General features: G+C 58.9%; 1 protein-coding gene across 7 annotated transcripts in view; it reads left to right on the top strand.

Annotated features, from left to right (window-relative positions):
• Positions 1-1,666: 1,666 nt before the first annotated feature.
• The window catches only part of TLE3 (TLE family member 3, transcriptional corepressor), a 33,766-nt gene continuing 14,526 nt past the window's right edge, over positions 1,667-20,906 (top strand). For 4 of the 7 annotated variants that reach the window (XM_074549073.1, XM_074549075.1, XM_074549074.1 and 1 more), the window contains exons 1-7: positions 1,667-1,913; positions 2,380-2,522; positions 2,621-2,721; positions 2,815-2,878; positions 3,760-3,804; positions 14,480-14,542; positions 15,459-15,533. In XM_074549073.1, the coding sequence (XP_074405174.1) occupies positions 2,499-2,522; positions 2,621-2,721; positions 2,815-2,878; positions 3,760-3,804; positions 14,480-14,542; positions 15,459-15,533 (372 nt within the window). In that variant the 5' untranslated portion in view covers positions 1,667-1,913; positions 2,380-2,498. Of the gene's footprint in view, positions 1,914-2,379; positions 2,523-2,620; positions 2,722-2,814; positions 2,879-3,759; positions 3,805-14,479; positions 14,543-15,458; positions 15,564-20,906 lie in introns of all 7 variants that reach the window. The other 3 variants (XM_074549070.1, XM_074549072.1, XM_074549071.1) reach the window with 1 other exon arrangement.

Below are 20,906 nucleotides of genomic sequence, written 5' to 3' on the forward strand. Positions count from 1 at the left end.
CAACCTCATGTCCATTCTGACGGGTATTCCAAGGGATACCCCAAGGGATGGACAACCCAATGGACCCCCCAATGTCCATCCTGATGGGGGCCCCTGTGGATACTTCAAGGGATAGACACCCCAATGTCCATTCTGATGGGTCCTCCAATGGATAGCCCAAGGGATGGACACCCCAACGGACAACCAATGGCCACCCCGATGGGTGTTCCTGTGGATACCCCAATGGATCCCCCAACATCACCCCGATGTACCCTGTGCAATGCAAGGGATTCACAAAGAGCCCCTGCCTGCACAGAGGAAAAGCCCCCCAAAAAACCCGAAAAGCGCCAAAATGAGGGAATTGGGAAGAGCCGGGAACGGCGGGAAGGTTGCGGGGGCAGCGGCCGCACGGTGACTCCGCTCCAGACCCGATCCACTCCGCGTTTTGCGGCGCTCCGGCCGCGCCCCACGTGGGGCAGGGGCGTGGCCGCGCGGCGGCAGCCAATGGGCAGCGCCGGGCGCTGACAGCGCTCGTCACGTCAACAACCGGAACGCGCCCAATTAGCGGCGGGCGGGGGGGTGAGGGGGGGGGCCGGGGCACCCCCGTTCCGCACCCGGGGGTCAGCGGGGCGCTCGCACCCCCGCGCCGGGGAGCGAGGAGCGGGGCGGCGTTCGGGGCGCTTTGCCCGTTCCTGTTTGTTATTTAAGCGGCGGCGTTTCATTCTTGTCGAGAGCGCGGCGAGGCGCGGCGTTGCCGCAGAGATCGCGGCGGTGCCGCGGCCCGCCCGGCTCGGCGGTGACAGATTGTTTGAGCTGGAGGAAGCGCCGGCCCGGGCTAATTACGCCGCCATGGCGGGCGGGCGGCGGGCGGGGGCTGCGCGCCGGCGGCCCCGCGTGGCTTTGATTGACAGTGCCGCTCCCCCCGGCCAATAGCGTTGGAGCGGCGGCCCGCTCCGTGTCGTGATTGGAGGAGAGCCGCTGAGCGGCGCGCGGCCCCACGTGGGGCGGAGGCTCCGTCTGACGCGCGGGCGAGCGGCCATTTTGTGCGCTGGGCCGGGCCCGGCCCGCCCGTGGGGCCGCCGGTGCTGCGGCCCCGCTCCCTCCGGCCCGCCGGGACCGGGGCTGCTCCCGCTCCACTGCGGCGGCCGCGGAGTCCCCCCCCGGGGGCGCAGCCGGGTGTCCCGCGGGCGCGGCGGGAGGGTCTGACGTTAACGCCATTACCCGTGTTCCTCGTTAAAGCCCCTCAGGCGTGAGGGGAGGCGCGGAGGGGGAGCAGCGCGGCCCTCACGACACATCAAAGGGGCCGCGCGGCCGCCGGGGGAAGCTGGGCGGCCTTGCCGCCGCCCGCCGGTGCGGGGGGCTCGTACCGAGCGCTTTCCCGGTGCGGAGCGCAGGCGCTCCGCTGCCAAAGCGCCCGTGTTTGTTTTACCGCCCGAACCGGGCCGCCGGAGCGGGGTTACGGCAGCGCCGGGCCCGAGTCACGGCCGGGCCGGGGGGCGCGGGGCGGGGCGGGGACTGCGCGGGGCGGGGCCCACGGTGGGCGTGGCTGGCGGCCGCCCCTCCGTCAGACACAAGCTGCCATTGTGACGTTACGCCAGCGCCACCCAATCAGTACCCGCCGGCGGCGGCCCCACGTGGGCGCGGCGCTCTCCGATTGGCTGTCGGCGGCGAGGCCGCCCGGGTTTTGTCCCCCGCCCGCCGCCCCGCTCCGCCCGGGCGCTGTGGCGGCACCGCGTGCTCGGGCGCCGCTGCCCCGCTCCGCGCCCGCTCCGCGATGGCTCCCGGAGTTACGGCGATCCCGGCTGGACGCAGCTGAACGGCCGCCCCCGGGCGGGGGACCCGCTCGCACCTCGCATGTCCGCGGCGCCCGGGAAGTCGGATGTGTACGGCCTTCCTCCCCCTCCTCCTCTCCTCCATGGCCGTCGTGCTCCGGCGTTAGTTCCTGGCTTTGCTTCCCCTTCTCCCGGCCGCAGGAATACCGCGGGACCCTCCTCCCGCCGCCGCGTTGTTGTTGTTGTCGCTGTGGCTTTTTGATCTATTTTTTTTTCCTTTTTTTTTTTTTTTTCGGGGAGGGGGGGGGCCTTGATTTTTCTCCTTTTTTTTTTATTTTTTTATTTTTTTAATTTTCCGCCAGCGAGTGCCGGAAGGAGGGGGGGGGGGTGAGGAAGCGGAGGCCCGCGGAGCGCGGCGGCCGGGGGGGGGTCGGCACCTGGCCCCGGCGCTGCGGGGCTGGGCTCGGCTCCGCGGGCGCCTCCCCGGCGGTGCGGGGCCGGGCCGGGCTGGGGGGGGGGAACGTGCGGGGGGGAACCGGCCGGGCCCGCTCCCCCCCACCCCCCCCCACCCCCTCCGCCCTCCCTCCTCCGCCCCCCGCACGGACTTTCCTCTCGTCCCTTTGTTCAGTTCTCGGCCTCTCCGGGAGCGCTCCGAGGCCGGCGGGCAGCAGCGGCAGCTCCGCACGTCGCGATCGCCGTAGCGAGGCTCGGCGCGGCTGCTTCCAGTGACCGCGCCCCAGCCCGGCCATGTACCCCCAGGGCCGGCACCCGGTGAGTCCCGGTACCCCCCGCTGCCCCCCCGGTCTGCGCGCCCCCCCACCCCCGGTAACCCCCCCCCCCCCGGTAACCCCCGCGGCCGCTTCCCGCAGGCTCCGCACCAGCCGGGCCAACCGGGCTTCAAATTCACCGTGGCCGAGTCCTGCGACCGGATCAAGGACGAGTTCCAGTTCCTGCAGGCCCAGTACCACAGGTGAGCCCGGGGGCACCCCCGGCCGCCCCCCCCCCCGCCCCGAGCCCCCCGGTTCCGCGGGGTCTCACCGTGCGCTCTCATCCCCCCCCCCAGCCTCAAAGTGGAGTATGACAAGCTGGCGAACGAGAAGACCGAAATGCAGCGCCATTACGTTATGGTGAGAGACTTTAATCAGATTTCGGATCAGCCTGCAAATGTCATTAGCTGCGAGCCGGCGAACGGGGGGGACCGGGGGAACCCCCCGGCACGGGCACCGCCTGCCCGGGGACCCCCGGGCCGGGGGGGCGGCGGTGCCCGGCGCTCCGAGCCCCAGAGGCTGCGAGCGCCATCCCAAGTTTCCTGTTAACCCCTTTGGAGCGGGGCTGCGGCCGCAGGGGGGGCGGGGGGGGGCTGCAGAGGTGACCCCCAGCTCGGGGGGCATCCCCGGTGCTGGTGGGGGTCCCCCCCTTGCTCGCCCCGAGGCCACCCGGGAGCCATGGCAGCTCCTCCCCCGCTCCCGTCCATCCTTCCCCAGGGAAATGGGCACTTTTGTTGCCACAAAACGCTCTGTTTAAAGCTAAATTAGCATGGCGGGCCCCCGCGTGGGCTCCGTGGGGGTTCCGGTGCGTTTGGCCGGGCCCTGCACCCCCTTTCCCGGCCGCTCCCCAGGTCCCTGGGGGGGAACAAATCACCAAATCACCCCCCCCCGGTGAGAAGCTGGGTTTTTGGCCAGACTCCGGGCTGTACCTGTTCTGCCAGGGCTGAGCAGACGCCTGTCACCCGGCTCTGCGCCTCTTTGTTTTTCTAAGTAGCTTAGGAGGAGAAAACAGGAGTCAAAAGGAGTGTCCCCTCGTTAAGTGCCTGCCAGTTAAACCCATAAACATCTGCTTATTATAAGGTGTAATTTCCTTGGCTACCCGTGCTTTAAGCCCAGTTTTGCCCGGGATGCTTTTTGGTAATGACCTTATGCAAATGCCTTCTGTGAATTGAATTCAAATTCTCCTTGGCTCTGGCGTTTAATTGAATTTATTTCTATTTTTTTTTCCTCTCCTTCCCCAGTACTACGAAATGTCGTACGGTTTGAATATTGAAATGCACAAACAGGTGAGTAATTTCGAGGGGGGAAGTTGTGATTGATTGATCTCCTGTTGCCCTTTTCCTCCACCTGAGGTAAAATCGGCCCTGATTGCACTAAATAGGGAATAAGTGCTGGAGGCAGGGATGTGACTCCAGGTGGGATCCCGCGGCCCGGCTGTTAAATTGGCAGCCGCAGGTTGATGGCACTCGGTGGGGTTATTTCGTCGATATTCACGAGGAATTTCGGTTTTAGGCAGAGTGTTTGTGCAGGGAGGTGAGAACAGCCTCGCCTGCCGTGCGGGGAGGTCAATACCTGGAATAGCGCGTTCCCAAGGCTTGGAAAACACTGATAGGGGCTGCTGCGGCGGCCTGTGCTCGTGTTGTGGGTACAGCAGGGCTGTTTGTAAGGTCATCCCCTGCTCCCGGCCCTGCCCGAGCGTGAGACCGAGCCGGGAATTATCTCCAGAGCTCACCGTGTGTTGCTCAATGGCACGGACTTGTCTTTGCATCTGGGAAGTGAAGCAATGTTTGGGGCTGGTTGGGGTTTTGGTTTTGTTGGTTTTTTTTTTTTGGTTTTTTTTTTTTACCCCTCCCTTCCAGTCTTCTCTAATGTGTAACTTGCCTGAAGGAAAAAATAGAGAAGGCCCCAGCAGAATGTGGTGTGCTACCTTGATAAGATTATCGGTAAAGAGCCTAAAGGCTGCGCACATGATGGTAAAACTTAAAGGAATAAAGTTATTATTGAGATTAGACCTGATTATTTGTGCTGCTGCTGCTTACTGGTTTTAGAAGGAGTTCTAATTAAGAACTTAGGGCAGATAGAAGTTGACATCAACTTTGCCGCTCGCAAATCAGCCCCATTCAACTCCAAAGTGGTTTGGCTTAATAGCGGCATCGCCCTCCTCCTCCTCCTCCTCGGAGGCTCGCAGGGCGCTGATGAGATGCAAAGCAGCGTCTCTGAATGCGCCTCTCTCTTCCTCCCCTCGCCTTGCTGCGCCGTAGTCACGGGGCAGCGAAAATAATTCCTGCTTAGTCTTCAGTTTTATATAAATATCTCCTTCCACGCAGATAATCCCGACTGCGCGCTCGGGGGCCGCTGCCCGGCCCCGGGGTCCTTGTGCGGGGGCTGCGGGACCCCCGAGCTCGGGGGGAACTGGGCCAGCTTTGGGCTGGGGTGCTCGGGAACACCCCAAAATTCAGGATTGGGGACTAGGCCCGGCCTCCTGCCAGGAGGGGACGGCGTTGGTGAGGCCACAGGGACACAGAGCCTGCGGCCACCTCAGCAACACCTGGGGGACTCTGGGGTCACCTGGAGGGACCCCAGCCCAGCCTCCTGGGGCAGAGGGTCTCCTGTGCCCACCCTCCTCCTACCTGGGTGCTGGACGGCTCTGCTCAGTGCTGGGAGATGCTGGAATGATGGCCTGGGAGATGCTGGCTTGGTTCTGTCACTGGGAGGTGCTGGAATGACACCCAGAGATGCTGGGTTGGTTCCCTCACCAGGAGATACTGGGTTGGTTCCCTCGGTGGAAGATGCTGGAATGATGGCCTGGGACATGCTGGGTTGGTTCCCTTGCTGGGACATCCTGGAATGATGGCCTGGGATGCTAGGGGGAGATGCTGGAATGACTCTCCAAGGTACTGGGTTGGTTCCCTCACCAGGAGATGCTGGAATGATGGCCTAGGAGATGCTGGGTCGGTTCCTGCGCTGGGAAATGCTGGAATGATGGCGTGAGAGATGCTGGGTTGGTTCCTTCACTGGGAGATGCTGGAATGATGCTCTGGGCTGCTGGGTTGGTTCCCTCACCAGGAGATGCTGGAATGATGCTCTGGGCTGCTGGGTTGGTTCCCTCACTGGGAGATACTGGGTTGGTTCCTTCACCAGGAGATGCTGGAATGATGGTGTGAGAGATGCTGTGTTGGTTCCCTCACTGGGAGATGCTGGGTTGGTTCCCTCACCAGGAGATGCTGGAATGACACTCTGGGATGCTGTGTTGGTTCCTTCACCGGGAGATGCTGGGTTGCTTTCCTCACCAGGAGATGCTGTGTTGGTTCCCTCACCAGGAGATGCTGGAATGATGCTCTGGGATGCTGGGTTGGTTCCCTCACCAGGAGATGCTGGAATGACGCTCTGGGATGCTCTGTTGGTTCCCTCGCTGGCAGATGCCATTCCCAAGACGTTCCCCAGTGTTTTCCCCGGGTGCATCCCGAGTTTGGCAGCGCTGGGAGGTGCGGGTGGAGCAGCCCCTCCTCTCCGTGTGCCGCGGGGGTCTCGGGGCTGTCCCGGGAGCCGCAGAACTCCCGGTGTGGCTCGGTCCCCGCCTGTCCCGGTGGTTCCCGGTGGTTCCCGGTGCCCGCTTTGCCGGGAGCCGTGCCCGCCCGGGCCGTGCTTCCCGGTGCCATCTGCTGCGTGCCCGCTGCCGGGAGCCGGGGGAAGCTGGAGCCTTCTCCCTCTCTAATTGACAGCAAACAAACAAAGCAGCCCGGGCTGCGCTTCCAGGCGCAAATGGGGCGAGGGGGAGCCCGGGCAGGGCTTTCCCCCCTCCGCGGGCCGCAGCATCCCCCCGGCAGGCATCCCGCAAGGCATCCCGCTAATTGCGGCGTGGTCCTGCCGGCATCTGGCTGAGGGTGGCTGGTCCTGAACAAACAAGTTTATCAGCTGACCTGTTTAGCGGTTGACTTGTGTTTATCTGCACACAATCAAGTAGACTGAAGTGCTTGAATTATTCATGCAGTGTCCTGCCCTCCAGACTTGACTGCTTGTGATTACATCTGCTCCAGACAAACATTGATGGATACTTCATCTTTAAGCAAAAGGGGATTGTCTGTCTGTGGGCTTATATAACAGATTATCTCTTCCACGCTGAATATTAAGTGTGTGCATATGTGGCTGCGTGTGGGGTTGGGTTTTTTTTTTTTTTGCCTTCCTCCCCCCCCCTTTCTTCTCGTTTTTGTTTCTCGTTAGGAAAAAAACGGAGTTTCATAAACAACTCCATATGCAAGGAAATATTTAGGAAGTGATTCCCCAGTCGGTTAGTGAATTGCTCCTTACATCAGTCTTCCTGCTGAACTCAACTCCTTGCCCGGGCTCAGCTTTCCTAAACCCGGCTCCAATCAGGAGTTTTCTTTTGAAACCCCGACAAAACTTTTTTTCCTTTTTTTTCTTTTTTTTTTTTTCGGTCGGGTTAATTGATTTTTCCAAAAGAAACTTCCCTTCCCCTGTCGGCCGCGCATTGTTTCTGTGCAGATCCCCGTGGATAATCGCCGAGGGCAATAACCATTCCAAAAGGAAAACTCATTTTGCGTGGGGAAACGGGACACCTCGGAGGACAGAACCTTTGTGCTGCCTTTGATTCCTTGTTATGGCTGAGAACGCTCCACAGAAGCGCTTCTTGTTTCCCTGCCTAATGCTTGGAACGAGCCTAAACCCCCCAACACTTCCAGGGGAGAGAGGCAGCTTTTTTTGTGTGTGTGTGTGTGCGTTTCTAGAATATTCTAGGAACACAATATCCTTTCTGTCGTGCTCGTTAGCAAGGAGTGCCAGGTAATAATTTGCTAAATACTTCAGAAGCCGAGTAATTTGTGAGCTGTGCTCTCAGCACTCCCAAGGCAGAGGGGAACTCTCTCTTCCCTGCCTGAGTTTTGGGGGTTCCTGGGTGAATTTTGGGGGTTCCCGGCTGAGTTTTGGGGGTCTCTGCGAGCTTTACCCCATGGCTGGTGGTAATTCCCTAATGAGGGGCTGTGTCCTGCCCCTCCACACCCCCGCCCTGAATTTAATTCTCATCAGCCAGGCTCTCCACTTTGCTAATAACGATAGCAGCCACAAATAGCTTTCAACATGCCATTGACAGCCCGCTTGGAGAGAGCACTTGAAATAGTGGTAGACAGCTGAAAGTACCCATAATTGTGCGCCCGAGTGAGAACCACACTGCTCAAGGGCCTGATTTTCATGTGCTTAAAGAGACAATATCCTGGTTTCAACAAATGCTGCTGGTGCTTCACGCCTCGTGTGATTTACTCCTCCTCCTGCCGGGGGAGGGGGCTCTGGGGGGGTCTGCAGGGGGCTGTGGGGTGCAGAGCCTTTGGGGAATCACTGCGGGGCTGTTTGTGCTGTGGAGATGAGGAGAAGGTTGGGGCTTTGTGAATGGGAGCTGTGCTGGTGCTGTGCTCCTGCAGCCCCTGCAGGGGTTTAGGGTGCCATATAGGGGGATTTGTTATTTCCCAGGGAATGGTCGCATTCCCGAGGCTGAAAGGGCTCCAGGAGCGTTTGGACAACGCTCTGGGGCACAGGGTGGGATTGGTGGGGTGTCTGTGCAGGACCTTGGATAATGCTGGTGTTCCCTCCCACCTATGGAGAGTCCTGGGTTTGAGGATATAAGTATGTTATATATGTTTTGGGGTGTTCTGTGTTCAGCACCCACCTCTTTAGGTTCCTGGATTTGAGGATATAAGTATATTATATATGTTTTGGGGTGTTCTGTGTTCAGCACCCACCTCTGGGGGTTCCTGGATTTGAGGATATAAGTATATTATATATGTTTTGGGGTGTTCTGTGTTCAGCACCCACCTCTGGAGGTTCCTGGATTTGAGGATATAAGTATATTATGTATGTTTTGGGGTGTTCTGTGTTCAGCACCCACCTCTGGAGGTTCCTGGATTTGAGGATATAAGTATGTTATATATGTTTTGGGGTGTTCTGTGTTCAGCACCCACCTCTGGAGGTTCCTGGATTTGAGGATATAAGTATATTATGTATGTTTTGGGGTGTTGTGCAGTGTTCCGTGTTCAGTACCCTCCTCTGGAGATTGCTGGATTTGAGGCTATGAGTAGGGATATTTTGGGGTGTTTTGCAGTGTTCTGTGTTCAGCACCTTCTCCCCATCCTTCATCCCCAGTACGAACCCAGCAGCAAGGGCAGGCTGGAACTGGGGCTGGCATGGCCCAAAATCCCCACCTGCCATGGCCTGGTGGGATTCCCTTCCCCACGGAGAATATTTTCCATGTGGGGGAGAGCCTGAGGGCTGTGTGATGTGTGTAGAGGGTTTTGGGGTTGTCTTGTGCAGGGGGTTTTGGGGTGTGGTCTGCCGGTTTGGGGTGTCCTGTACAGGGTTTTTTGTGGGTGTCCTGTGCAAGTTTGGGGTTGCTGTTTGGGGTTTTTTGGGTGTCATGTGCAGGGTTTTTTGGGGTGTCCTGTGCAGGGCTTTTTTGGGATGCTGGGCCATGCCTGTAGGGCTGGTTCCTGCAGGCAGCTCCATCCTCCCAGGAGCAGGGAGCCAGGAGGGATCTGTGTCCTGTCCTGTGCCATGGGGGAGATGCTGGGATCTCTCTGCGGGGGTCACCCCGGGTCTGGCCCATCCCTGCAGCTCCCATTTGCCTCCTGGACATCCCAAGCTGAGACAATTTGGCACAAGGAGCATTTTCAGCACGCAGAGCCCTGTCTGGGATGGTCCCCCCCACCCTGGAGCTCTGCACTCCCAGCTTTTGGGTCAGTTTTGAGGCTGCTCTGCCTCTCCTATGACTGACATCCGGGGGGTTATTTTTAAATTCCCTCTGCCCCATCCAGGTGTAGGGATGGGAGTGCAGGAGCTGCGGGGCCCAGCCAGCCCCAGCTATTTAACACCGAGCTGCCACCGCTCCGAGGCAGTGCCAGCAGCGGCTCCCCGTGTCCCCGAGTGCTTGGGATGCTGCTGGTGGCTCTGGCCATTTGGAGAGCAGGTGACAGGAGCCTCATTTGGGGCCGAGTGGTGCCGTGTTGATTTATCACCGGTGCAGATGTTTTCTCTGGTTTCGCTGACACCCCACGCCGGGAGGCTCCGGGCAGGGAGCAGGGCACATTCCTGGCAGGGGCACGCAGCGAGGGGGGATTAGCTGGGATTGCAGCTCCTCCCGACTCCTTGCCCTTCTAAACAGCCAGGAGGGGTTTGGGAGCCTCTCCCGTGCCCCCTCCTTGTGTCTGATGCGCCCTGGTCCAGGGAGGATGCAGGGCAGCGGAAGGGGATGCTGGAGCTGGGATTGCCATGGCAACCCGCGGTGGGAATGGAGCTTTCCTTGGCAGGAGCAGCTGAGGTGGGGCTCGGGGCGCTGGGCAAGGTGATGGATGAGCCCTGAGAAGGGGAAGGTGTTGGTCAGGGAGCCCTCCCCCTGTTCCCAGTGTTCCAGAGAATCCCCTTCCCTCCCAGTTCAAGTTTTTAATGGGGACAACCGGAGTTTAATGTGCCAGGGAACGGGAAGAGGGAGAGTGAGCAAATATTTAAAGACGATTGAATCTCGTGTTCACAGGAAACCTCACGGTTGTAAACATAATATTTTGGACATCCAATATCTCTGTGCCGGATCCCACGTGGGGAAGCCTCTTTCTGTGTGGAACGGGGAGTTTGGCTTCACGTCTCGCTTGGAAATTTTGCATGTAGAGGTTAAAGCATCACGTGTGCTGCTGGTCTGGGGAAAACCCAGCTCCTTCCCTTCCTGCTCCATGGAATCAGCCTGGCTGGACGCTGTGTTTTTCCAGGGTGCAGCCGAGGGAGGCTGGCTGGTGTTCTCCCCTGGAACATGGATCAGATTTGTTCTAGAACCCGGGAGCTGCCAGGGCAGAGCTCCTGGAGCAGCGGCTGCACTCGCTGCATCCCAATCCGAGGGGCTGGAGCTGGAGGAATAAATCTTTAATGCAGCTGCAGCTAAATATAATCTGATCAAAGTGCCAGTGCCAAAGAGCCTGGAAGGAGCTTTTCCCATGGCAGGGCACGGCGGTGGCACCGCGGGGGCTGGTGGCACTCGTGGTGCCAGCCTGGCTGCTCCGCCACGGCGCCAGGGCTGGGCTGGGTTTGGCACTTGGAGCTTCCAGCCCGGGTGCTGTGGGAGTGTTGGGTGCTGAAAACGCTGTGCTGGCCAGAGCCTGGTGCTGGGGTCACCATGGCAGTGTCCCTGCAGTGATGGGACACAGGGAGTGGCTTCCCCGTGCCGAGGGCAAGGACAGACAGGTGGGATACTGGGAAGGAACCCTTCCCTGGAAGGGGGCTGGGACACTGGTGCCTGTGACTGCCCCATTCCTGGAAGAGTCCAAAGGCAGGTCGGAGCAATCTGGGCTCCTAGAAGGTGCAGGGAGTGGAACTGGATGAGCTTTGAAGTCCCATCTGAGCAAAGTGTTCCAGGAGCCCCTGATCCCCGGCTGCCTGCTGGATCCGTGCATCCTCACGCTCGGGGCCGTGATGATCCCACTGACTGGTGGCTGTGGCCAGGGTACCTGAGTCCAAGCCGTGGTCACTTCCAGCCGTCCCTGCCTTGGCACGGTGTGCCAGCACGTTCCCTGCCTCTGGAATTGCTAAGAAAAGCATCAGGTGTAACCCAATCACCGGGAGTGCTTCTGGAGAACAGGATGGCCAGGAGTGTTCCTGTGGCTTTGCAGCCCATGGGGAGCCCTCTGGGGACCCGTGGGAGCAGGACCCGGAGCTCTGGGGTCTGTGGGGCTCTTCCCTCTATGGGGGTGACTCCAGGCAGGGGCAGGTCAGGATTTTCCTGGTGTCTCCTCGCTTATGGTGCTGCTGGGCATGTTGATGGTGCTTGTTGTGTTGTTTGTGTAGCAGGATCAGTGACATGCAGCAAGGACTTGGTGTCCATTGGGATTTCTCTCCCAGATTAGGATATTTGGGGATCTTCCTTGGGGTGCTTGAGAGCAGGTGGAGCTGAGGCCTCCTTTGGTTAGGCTGGGCTTAAAGCCCAGAGGTTCTGTAGGAGCTGAGCTGTGGGGTGCGCAGGGTGGATTTGGGGTGATGCAGGGAGCTCAGGGCTTTGGGAGCAGGGCTGGCTGTCCTGGGCAGGAGGCTCCCTGCCAGCAGGAGGCCGGAGCTCCCCGGTTAATCACTCGTGCTGTTGATAAGGAGCTGCTGGGGCTGGCGGAAGGAATTTCGGGGCGTTTGATTCCCTGCCAGCGCTCGGCCCCGGCCATTGTTGTGGCGCTGCATCCTCGCGGCCGCTCCGCCGTGTTTGACTTGGAGCTGGAGCTGTTTTCACAGCTGCCTCGGCCAGGAGCAGCCTGGGTTAACCCCTGGGAGCCAGGACATGGCTCTCCTGCAGGGAGCATCCCTGGAGAGGGACATGGTCATCCTGCAGGGAGCATCCCTGGAGAGGGACATGGTCATCCTGCTGGGGACATCCCTGGAGAGGGACATGGTCATCCTGCTGGGAACATCCCTGGAGAGGGACATGGTCATCCTGCTGGGGACATCCCTGGAGAGGGACATGGTCATCCTGCTGGGGACATCCCTGGAGAGGGACATGGTCATCCTGCTGGGAACATCCCTGGAGAGGGACATGGTCATCCTGCAGGGAACATCCCTGGAGAGGGACATGGTCATCCTGCAGGGAACATCCCTGGAGAGGGACATGGTCATCCTGCAGGGAACATCCCTGGAGAGGGACATGGCCATCCTGCTGGGGACATCCCTGGAGAGGGACATGGTCATCCTGCAGGGAACATCCCTGGAGAGGGACATGGTCATCCTGCAGGGAACATCCCTGGAGAGGGACATGGTCATCCTGCAGGGAGCATCCCTGGAGAGGGACATGGTCATCCTGCTGGGGACATCCCTGGAGAGGGACATGGTCATCCTGCTGGGAACATCCCTGGAGAGGGACATGGTCATCCTGCAGGGAACATCCCTGGAGAGGGACATGGTCATCCTGCAGGGAACATCCCTGGAGAGGGACATGGTCATCCTGCAGGGAACATCCCTGGAGAGGGACATGGCCATCCTGCTGGGGACATCCCTGGAGAGGGACATGGTCATCCTGCAGGGAACATCCCTGGAGAGGGACATGGCCATCCTGCTGGGGACATCCCTGGAGAGGGACATGGTCATCCTGCAGGGAACATCCCTGGAGAGGGACATGGTCATCCTGCAGGGAACATCCCTGGAGAGGGACATGGTCATCCTGCAGGGAACATCCCTGGAGAGGGACATGGTCATCCTGCAGGGAACATCCCTGGAGAGGGACATGGTCATCCTGCTGGGAACATCCCTGGAGAGGGACATGGTCATCCTGCAGGGAGCATCCCTGGAGAGGGACATGGTCATCCTGCAGGGGACATCCCTGGAGAGGGACATGGTCATCCTGCTGGGAGTATCCCTGGAGAGGGACATGGTTGGTCATCCTGCTGGGAACATCCCTGGAGAGGGACATGGTCATCCTGCTGGGAACATCCCTGGAGAGGGACATGGTCATCCTGCAGGGAACATCCCTGGAGAGGGACATGGCCATCCTGCTGGGGACATCCCTGGAGAGGGACATGGTCATCCTGCAGGGAACATCCCTGGAGAGGGACATGGCCATCCTGCTGGGGACATCCCTGGAGAGGGACATGGTCATCCTGCAGGGAACATCCCTGGAGAGGGACATGGTCATCCTGCAGGGAACATCCCTGGAGAGGGACATGGTCATCCTGCAGGGAACATCCCTGGAGAGGGACATGGTCATCCTGCAGGGAACATCCCTGGAGAGGGACATGGTCATCCTGCTGGGAACATCCCTGGAGAGGGACATGGTCATCCTGCAGGGAGCATCCCTGGAGAGGGACATGGTCATCCTGCAGGGGACATCCCTGGAGAGGGACATGGTCATCCTGCAGGGAACATCCCTGGAGAGGGACATGGTTGGTCATCCTGCTGGGGACATCCCTGGAGAGGGACATGGTCATCCTGCTGGGAGCATCCCTGGAGAGGGACATGGTCATCCTGCAGGGAACATCCCTGGAGAGGGACATGGTCATCCTGCTGGGAGCATCCCTGGAGAGGGACATGGTCATCCTGCAGGGAACATCCCTGGAGAGGGACATGGTCATCCTGCTGGGAGCATCCCTGGAGAGGGACACGGTCATCCTGCTGGGAGCATCCCTGGAGAGGGACATGGTCATCCTGCTGGGAGCATCCCTGGAGAGGGACATGGTCATCCTGCTGGGAGCATCCCTGGAGAGGGACATGGTCATCCTGCTGGGAGCATCCCTGGAGAGGGACACAGCCATCCCTGCAGTGGGACACGGTCATCTCACCCGGAGCACACCTGGATGCTCTTCCCTTCCACAGAGCTAATTCCTAACAAAAGCATCAGGTGTACCCCAATCTCCAGGAGGTTTTCTGGAGAACAGGATGGCCAGGAATGTTCCTATGGCTTCGCAGCCCATTGGGAGCTCTCTAGGGACCCCTTGGAGCAGAACCCAGAGCTCTGGGGTCTGTGGGCTGTTCCCTCCGTGCCGGGTCAGATCAGGATTTTCCCGGAGTCTCCATTCCCTGGTGCCACTGGGAGTGTTGATGGTGCTTGTTGTGTTGTTTGTGTAGCCGGAGCAGCGTGTCCCAGCCATCCCCAGCAAGGGCTGGGTGTCCTTTGGGGGGGTTTCTCCCCCAATTTAGCTCCCTCAGGGTGCTGCTGGCGGGTGTTGGTGCATCCAGGCTGTCATGGAGGTGTCCCTGGGCTGGGGAGCTTGAGGGGACAGGGAGGAGATTTTGGGAAGGGACAGGGAGAGGGGATTTTAGAAAGGGACCGGGAGAGGATCAGTGGCAGGGGACAGAGAGAGGGGATTTTGGGAGGCAGCAGAAAGGGGATTTTTGGGAAGGGGCAGCCAGGGGACACAGCTCTGCTGCCAGGAAGCCTCGTGGCACCCGTGGGAGGCTGCTGCCGGGTGCTGACTGCTGCTTTTCCTTCTTCCCTTTTTTCAGACAGAAATTGCTAAAAGACTGAACACGATTTTAGCCCAGATCATGCCTTTTCTGTCACAAGAGGTAAGTGAGGACTTTTCCACACCCTCTGTGAGGGGGTGCAGCTTCTCCCAGGGGTTTCTCCTCCCTTGCAGGCAGTGCTGGGTGGGGAGTGGATGTGAGAAATGGGATTTAAATCCTGCCTGAATGCTGGAGAACCCTTGGGATGGGCAGAGCTGGGCCCTGCAGGGGCTCTGCTCAGCCTGGGGGGGCTGCACTGAGCCCAAAAGGCTGCAAGGGGCTTCACCTTTTCCCTGAAGAGCTGGGAGGTGCTCCTGGACTGCTGCACACAAAATAGGGCAAAAATTTAGGGGAAAATGGGCCAAAAAATTAGGGAAAATGGGCCAAAAAATTAGGGAAAAATGGGCTAAAAAATTAGGGAAAAATGGGCTAAAAAATTAGGGAGAAATGGGCCAAAAATTAGGGAAAATGGGCTAAAAAATTAGGGAGAAATGGGCCAAAAAATTAGGGAAAATGGGCCAAAAAATTAGGGAAAATGGGCTAAAAAATTAGGGAGAAATGGGCCAAAAAATTAGGGAAAAATGGGCTAAAAAATTAGGGAGAAATGGGCCAAAAAATTAGGGAAAATGGGCCAAAAAATTAGGGAAAATGGGCTAAAAAATTAGGGAGAAATGGGCTAAAAATTAGGGAAAAATGGGCTAAAAAATTAGGGAAAAATGGGCTAAAAAATTAGGGAAAAATGGGCTAAAAAATTAGGGAAAAATGGGCTAAAAAATTAGGGAAAAATGGGCTAAAAAATTAGGGAAAAATGGGCTAAAAAATTAGGGAAAAATGGGCTAAAAAATTAGGGAAAAATGGGCCCAAAAATTAGGGGGAAATGGGCAAAAATTAGGGAAAAATAGGGCCCAAAAGCAGGGAAACCATGCCTTGGGGGTCCTGCCCCTGGGCTGTGGCTGACCCAGGCCCTGTGTCCCCGCAGCACCAACAGCAGGTGGCCCAGGCTGTTGAACGTGCCAAGCAAGTGACAATGACGGAGTTGAATGCTATCATCGGGGTACGTGGACTTCCCAATCTGCCTCTCACCGTGTGTATTCCCCTTTTATTCCTATCATTTACCATATCCAGAGGCAACCCTGCGCTCAGGAGGGCACCCAGGGCGGCTCCCAAAACCCCAAAAGTGCCCCAATCCCACAGCTTCTGGCTGTCCCAGAACCCCAAAAGTGCCCCAGTCCGGCCCCCATCGGGACAGGGCTGGGAGCTGCTGCCTCCCTGGCAGCTCCAGATTGCAGGGGGATGTTCCTGGGGGGATTTGGGGTGGGAGCCTCCCCAGCCCCTGAGGCCAGGCTTGTCTCTGCAGGGCTGTTGGTGTGCAATGTGCTGTGCCCTCGGCAGAGCTGTTGTTCCATGCATTGACCCTTTCCCCGCACAGATTGAGGGGTTCCGATTGAAAATTAACAATTCTGATCGTTTCTGTACCTGCTGTCACTGCCTTGGTCCTGCAGCAATCCCTGGGACATCGAATTCCCAATCCACGTCCTGGGCAGGTGGCTCCAGAGCTCCTCTGGCTTTGTTTCCCAGAAAATACTCATTTATAATTACTTTTATTTTTTAATAACTATTTACCCTTTGTAGGCTTCAAGGATCTTTGTAATTCTCTGTGTCTAACTTGCTCTTCCATCCATTTTCCTGTGTTTTATGGGTGTCACCCACTGTGGAATCGTGCCCTGGGCTCCTGCAGTTTTTGGGAATGAGGAAGCAGCTGGATCCCTCACGGTGGGGCTGGTGCCCCTTGGGAAGTGCCCCAGGGATGGCAGCTGAGTTTCGGGGTGCTGCTCACCCATTCAGAGTGGGCTGGGAGCTGCTGCAGGTGGCAGATATTGGAATTCAGTTAAGGTGGATGAGGAGCCCGTGACCCCCATTCCCTGGCTAATTGCTTGCCTGGGTCACAGCGAGGCCCTGCTGTCATTAAGAGCCAGCCCAGCCCTTTAATCACCTCCCTGACGAGGAATCACAGGCATCTCCCCTGGGCTGGCCCAGCAGGGAGGGACACGCTGCTGCTCACCGGTCCCACGGCCTCCCATGGCTTGGCCAGAGATGGGGAGCAGGTTTAGGTGCTGGGTCTGTGCTCCTGCACCTGCTCCAGAGCTGAAAACCCAGAGGATTTTGCCTTTTTCCCTCCCCTCTGTGCAGGGAGTGGTTGGTTACTGTAGGGTTGCTGCAGACAGGAGGAGATGGTGGTTCCATGGCTTGAGGGGATGGTGATTCCTTGGCCTCCCATGGTTTTTGGAGATGGTTCCAGGCTCCTCCCAGAGCATGGGGCTGGTTTGGGTGGCAGCTCCAGCTCCAGTCCCCAAAATGCAGAGGATTTGGTGTTTTGCCCTGCCCTCAGCAGGTTGTTTTTGTAGGGCTGCCCACATGGACACATCCCTGGCTGGGTTTGCTCAGCACTGGGGTGTCCTGGTGTCCCTGGGTGTCCCCACTGTCCCCAGCCTGCCCCAGCACCCCGGTGCAGATGCTGCAGCACCCAAACTCCCCCCCAAACGGTGCAAAGCTCCTTTTTTGCCCCTTTTGAGGTCAAGATCTGTTAATTTTATGCATCTGGGCCATTGTCTCTCAGCTCCTGCGCTCGAGGCTGGGCTGAAATGGAGCCTTGATTTGGTTGTAGCCCTGGAAATGATTGCCCTGGAAATGATTAAACTCCGTCACTAAATTTAACGCCGGCGCTGAACTGAAGTGCTGAACCATTAAATCGGGAACAAAGGCATGGAGCGTGATGGACATAATCCAATTAAAGCCACTCCACCAGCAGACACTCCCTGCCAGCCTTCCTCCCAAATTTGGAGCCTCTTCCCATGTCCCCACCTCTGAGGAGCTCCGAGGACGCTGCCCCGGGCTGGGTGTGCAGGGATTGTTATCCATGATTGATATCTGGGATTGCTGTCCCTCCCCAGCCCCTGTTTCCTGGGACTCTGGGGACATCACTCCCTGCCAGGGTCCTGGCCAGCACAGGAGGAGCCCAAACTGCTGCTGGAATTCAGCTGGAGCCCCAGGGCAGCACCCTGAGGGATCCGATTGTGGATCGGCCACTCCATGATCCTGGAATGCTGCTCCAAACCTTGTCCTTGTGTGTGCCACTTGTTCAGCAGGACCTCATCCCTGGGCAGGGGCATTTGGGGTTCCCAAAGAGCCTCCCCATCCCTGGAATGCTGCTCCAAGCCTTGTCCTTGTGTGTGCCACTTGTCCAGCAGGACCTCAGTGCCTGGGCAGGGGGATTTGGGGTTCCCAAAGCACTTCCCCATCCCTGGGATGCTGCTCCAAAGCCTTGTCCTTGTGTGTCCAGCAGGACCTCATCCCTGGGCAGGGGGATTTGGGGTTCCCAAAGAGCCTCCCCATCCCTGGGATGCTGCAGGAAGCCCTCACCCCGTGGTGCTGTTGGAACCCAGCATTTCCAGGGCTGGGATAAGGGATGGGAAGGGAGGGATGGGCCCTTTCCAGCAGGGGACACTGGGGACAGGCAGGAGCTCTGTGCCACCAGTGCCAGGTGGGCTGTGTGCCCCTCCTGGGAGCCTCCAGGACGTGGTTCCCAAGGGATGTGCAGCAAGGATGGAACCTGGGAATTCTGCAGCACCACCCTGGGCTGACCCCGAGCTCCTTGCCATGGGAATGACCTGCCTGGGACACGGATGGAGCTCTGCAGCCCTGCTTTGGGACCTTGGCCACCCCAGGACACGGGGATGAGGCTTCAGGACATCCCACATGGATTCTGCCCTTGCTGCCAGAGGGGAGGAAACCAAACCCAGCTGGAGATGTTGCTGTGGGCCTCCAGGGATGCTGTGCCCTGTGAGGGCTGTTCCTCACCGAGCCCGTGGATGGATTTACCTGTGAAGAAATCCCAGTTTGTTCTTCTCTGCTGGAGCAGCTCCAGGTGCTGATTGTTCTCCCCACGGTGCTCCTGGTGGGGCTGTGCTGTGCCCTGGGCTGCTCCAGGGCTGGAATTGCCACCCATACCCTGGGAATTGGAGTGCTGCTGTTCCACCAGGCCGCGTCCCTTTTTGGGTGGAAAGCCCCTGGGATGAGTTACAGCCTGCAGATGTTTGTGGAAGCTGGAGATGGCTGAGGATAAGCCAGTGGATCTTGGTGTGTTCCAGGGATGGGATATGGAAATGCCAATGGAGAGCTCCCAGGAGAGCAATGTGGGAATGTTGGAGGTGCTGGAAAACCACCCGGGGCCGTTCTCTGGGATGCTGCTCTGCTACAATGGCCCTGCCTCTCCCTCAGATGGGTGGAAATGCTGTGAAATGGGGATTGGGAAGAGCCCCAGGGATCTGTTCCGTTTGTTTTGGTGCCAGAGGATTGATCCTGGCACTGAGGGACCAACCTTGTGCCCCTCACCCCCAGCTCTGCTCCGTGTTTTTGGGGACGCTGTGGAATGTCCATCCTGAGGATGCTCCCCATCCTGCTGGCAGAACCAGTCCTGCTTTGGAAGGCTCAGGGATTTATGGATTCCTGCAGCACAGGCCTGATGGCCTGCTCCGTGTGGCTCCTGCTGCAGTTGGGATCTCAGAGCTGCTTCCATGGATCTGCTGTGCCTGGGGCTGCCCTCAGCTCCCACCTGGAATCTTCTTCTGCATGGGCATTTCCCTCTCCGGCCCAAAGCAGCTCTGGAAGGGGTGGGTGACCCAGGCAGGGCCTGCTCCATCTGCTGCGTCCATGGAGTGGGACAGGACGTCACCTTCTGCTGCCCAAAATGGGGCCTTGCATCAGGAACGGGCCAGGGCTGTTCCTCCAAAACTTGGAGTTCATTGGGGATACTTATCATGGAATCATGGAATGGTTTGGGGTTAAATCCCCCCCAGTGCCACCCCTGCCATGGCAAGGACACCTCCCACTGTCCCAGGCTGCTCCAAGCCCCAATGTCCAACCTGGCTTGGGCACTGCCAGGGATCCAGGGGCACCTGGGTGCACCTCCTGCAGCTCTGGGCAAGATGTGCTGGAAATTTCCTTGGTGGAATTGGTGGGAACATGGGCAGAGCCTTCTATCCCTGGGGGTGCTGTTTTGGGGATCCCTCCATCCCTGGGATGTTGTTTTGGGGATCCCTCCATCCCTGGGATGTTGTTTTGGGGATCCCTCCATCCCTGGGATGTTGTTTTGGGCATCCCTCCATCCCTGGGATGTTGTTTTGGGGATCCCTCCATCCCCAGGGGTGTTTTTGGTGTTCCTGGAGGTGTCCATTGGGCTGGCCCTTGTGCCAGCAGGTCCTGCTGTCCATCCCTGCCCCTCAGAGTGCCCTGGGACAAATCCTGATCCAGGCTGGTTGTGGGCACCTGGGGGGGCTCTGCTGCAGCCTGGATGTCCCCTCGTTCCAGGTGTCCCCCCTCGTTCCAGGTGTCCCCCCTCGTTCCAGGTGTCCCCCCTCGTTCCAGGTGTCCCCCCTCGTTCCAGGTGTCCCCCTCATTCTGGGTGTCCCCAGCCCGTGATTCCCGTTGTGCTCAGATGCCCAGCTGTGATTTCCCTGGGATGCTGCAGGAGGGGCTGTGGGTGCAGGCAGGAGGGTCCCAGGCAGGAGCAGCAGCTCCAGGACCCTCCTGGCTGCACCAGGGCAGGCCTGGGGGCTCTCTGAGGTGGCTCCTTGGATCCCAGCCGGTTTTCTTCCAGGACTGTGTGTGAAGCAGGGAGTGTGTCTGGTTTTCCCTTCTCTCCCCAGAGCTGCAGTTCAGCTGTTCCCAGCTCAGCTGGAGCAGGCAGTGAGTCTCCATGGCTGGAGGAGTGCTGGGATGGATGGGATTCACTCCCAAAAAACCCCTGGGAGCAGTGGGGGCCCTGAGCCATCCTGGCTGGGCTCAGGGAATGTGGGGTTATATCCAACCCCACGGTGGGAATGGGGGATCCCTGCAGGATTTATCTGCTTTCAGAAGGGGCTGGGAGCAGCAGGGTCCTGGGATGGGACCAGGCCATTGTGTGGAGTTTTCCTCCCCTCATGAAGCACCTGGAAGCTGCTCCTGACCAAATGAGCAGAGCTTCCCTGTGCTGAGCTGCCTGGGAGGCTCCTGGCTGCTGCAATTTCCTCCCTCTGACTGGTTTAGCTGCTGCCCTCCAGCCATGGAGTATCTCTGCCTCCTGGGTGGGATTCCTGGGGGGGTTTCTATCCTTTTTGCTGCTGGAAATGCCAGACTAACCATGTCTTCAGGGGTGAGCGTTGTGGGAACGCAGGGAGAGGGCTGTGTGTGCTCTGCCATGGGCTGTGCTGTGTCCTGGGGACATCCCTGGGCACCTCTGTCCCCTTGCTAACCCCTGGGGACATCACTGGGTGGCTCTGCCCTCCTGCTAACCCCATGGATCACCCCTGGGCACCTGTGCCCTCCTGCTAACCCCTGGGGACGTCCCTGGGCACCTCTGCCCTCCTGATAACCCCTGGGGACATCCCTG

Source organism: Zonotrichia albicollis, chromosome 11 (assembly GCF_047830755.1).
Source record: "Zonotrichia albicollis isolate bZonAlb1 chromosome 11, bZonAlb1.hap1, whole genome shotgun sequence".
Lineage (NCBI taxonomy): Eukaryota > Metazoa > Chordata > Aves > Passeriformes > Passerellidae > Zonotrichia > Zonotrichia albicollis.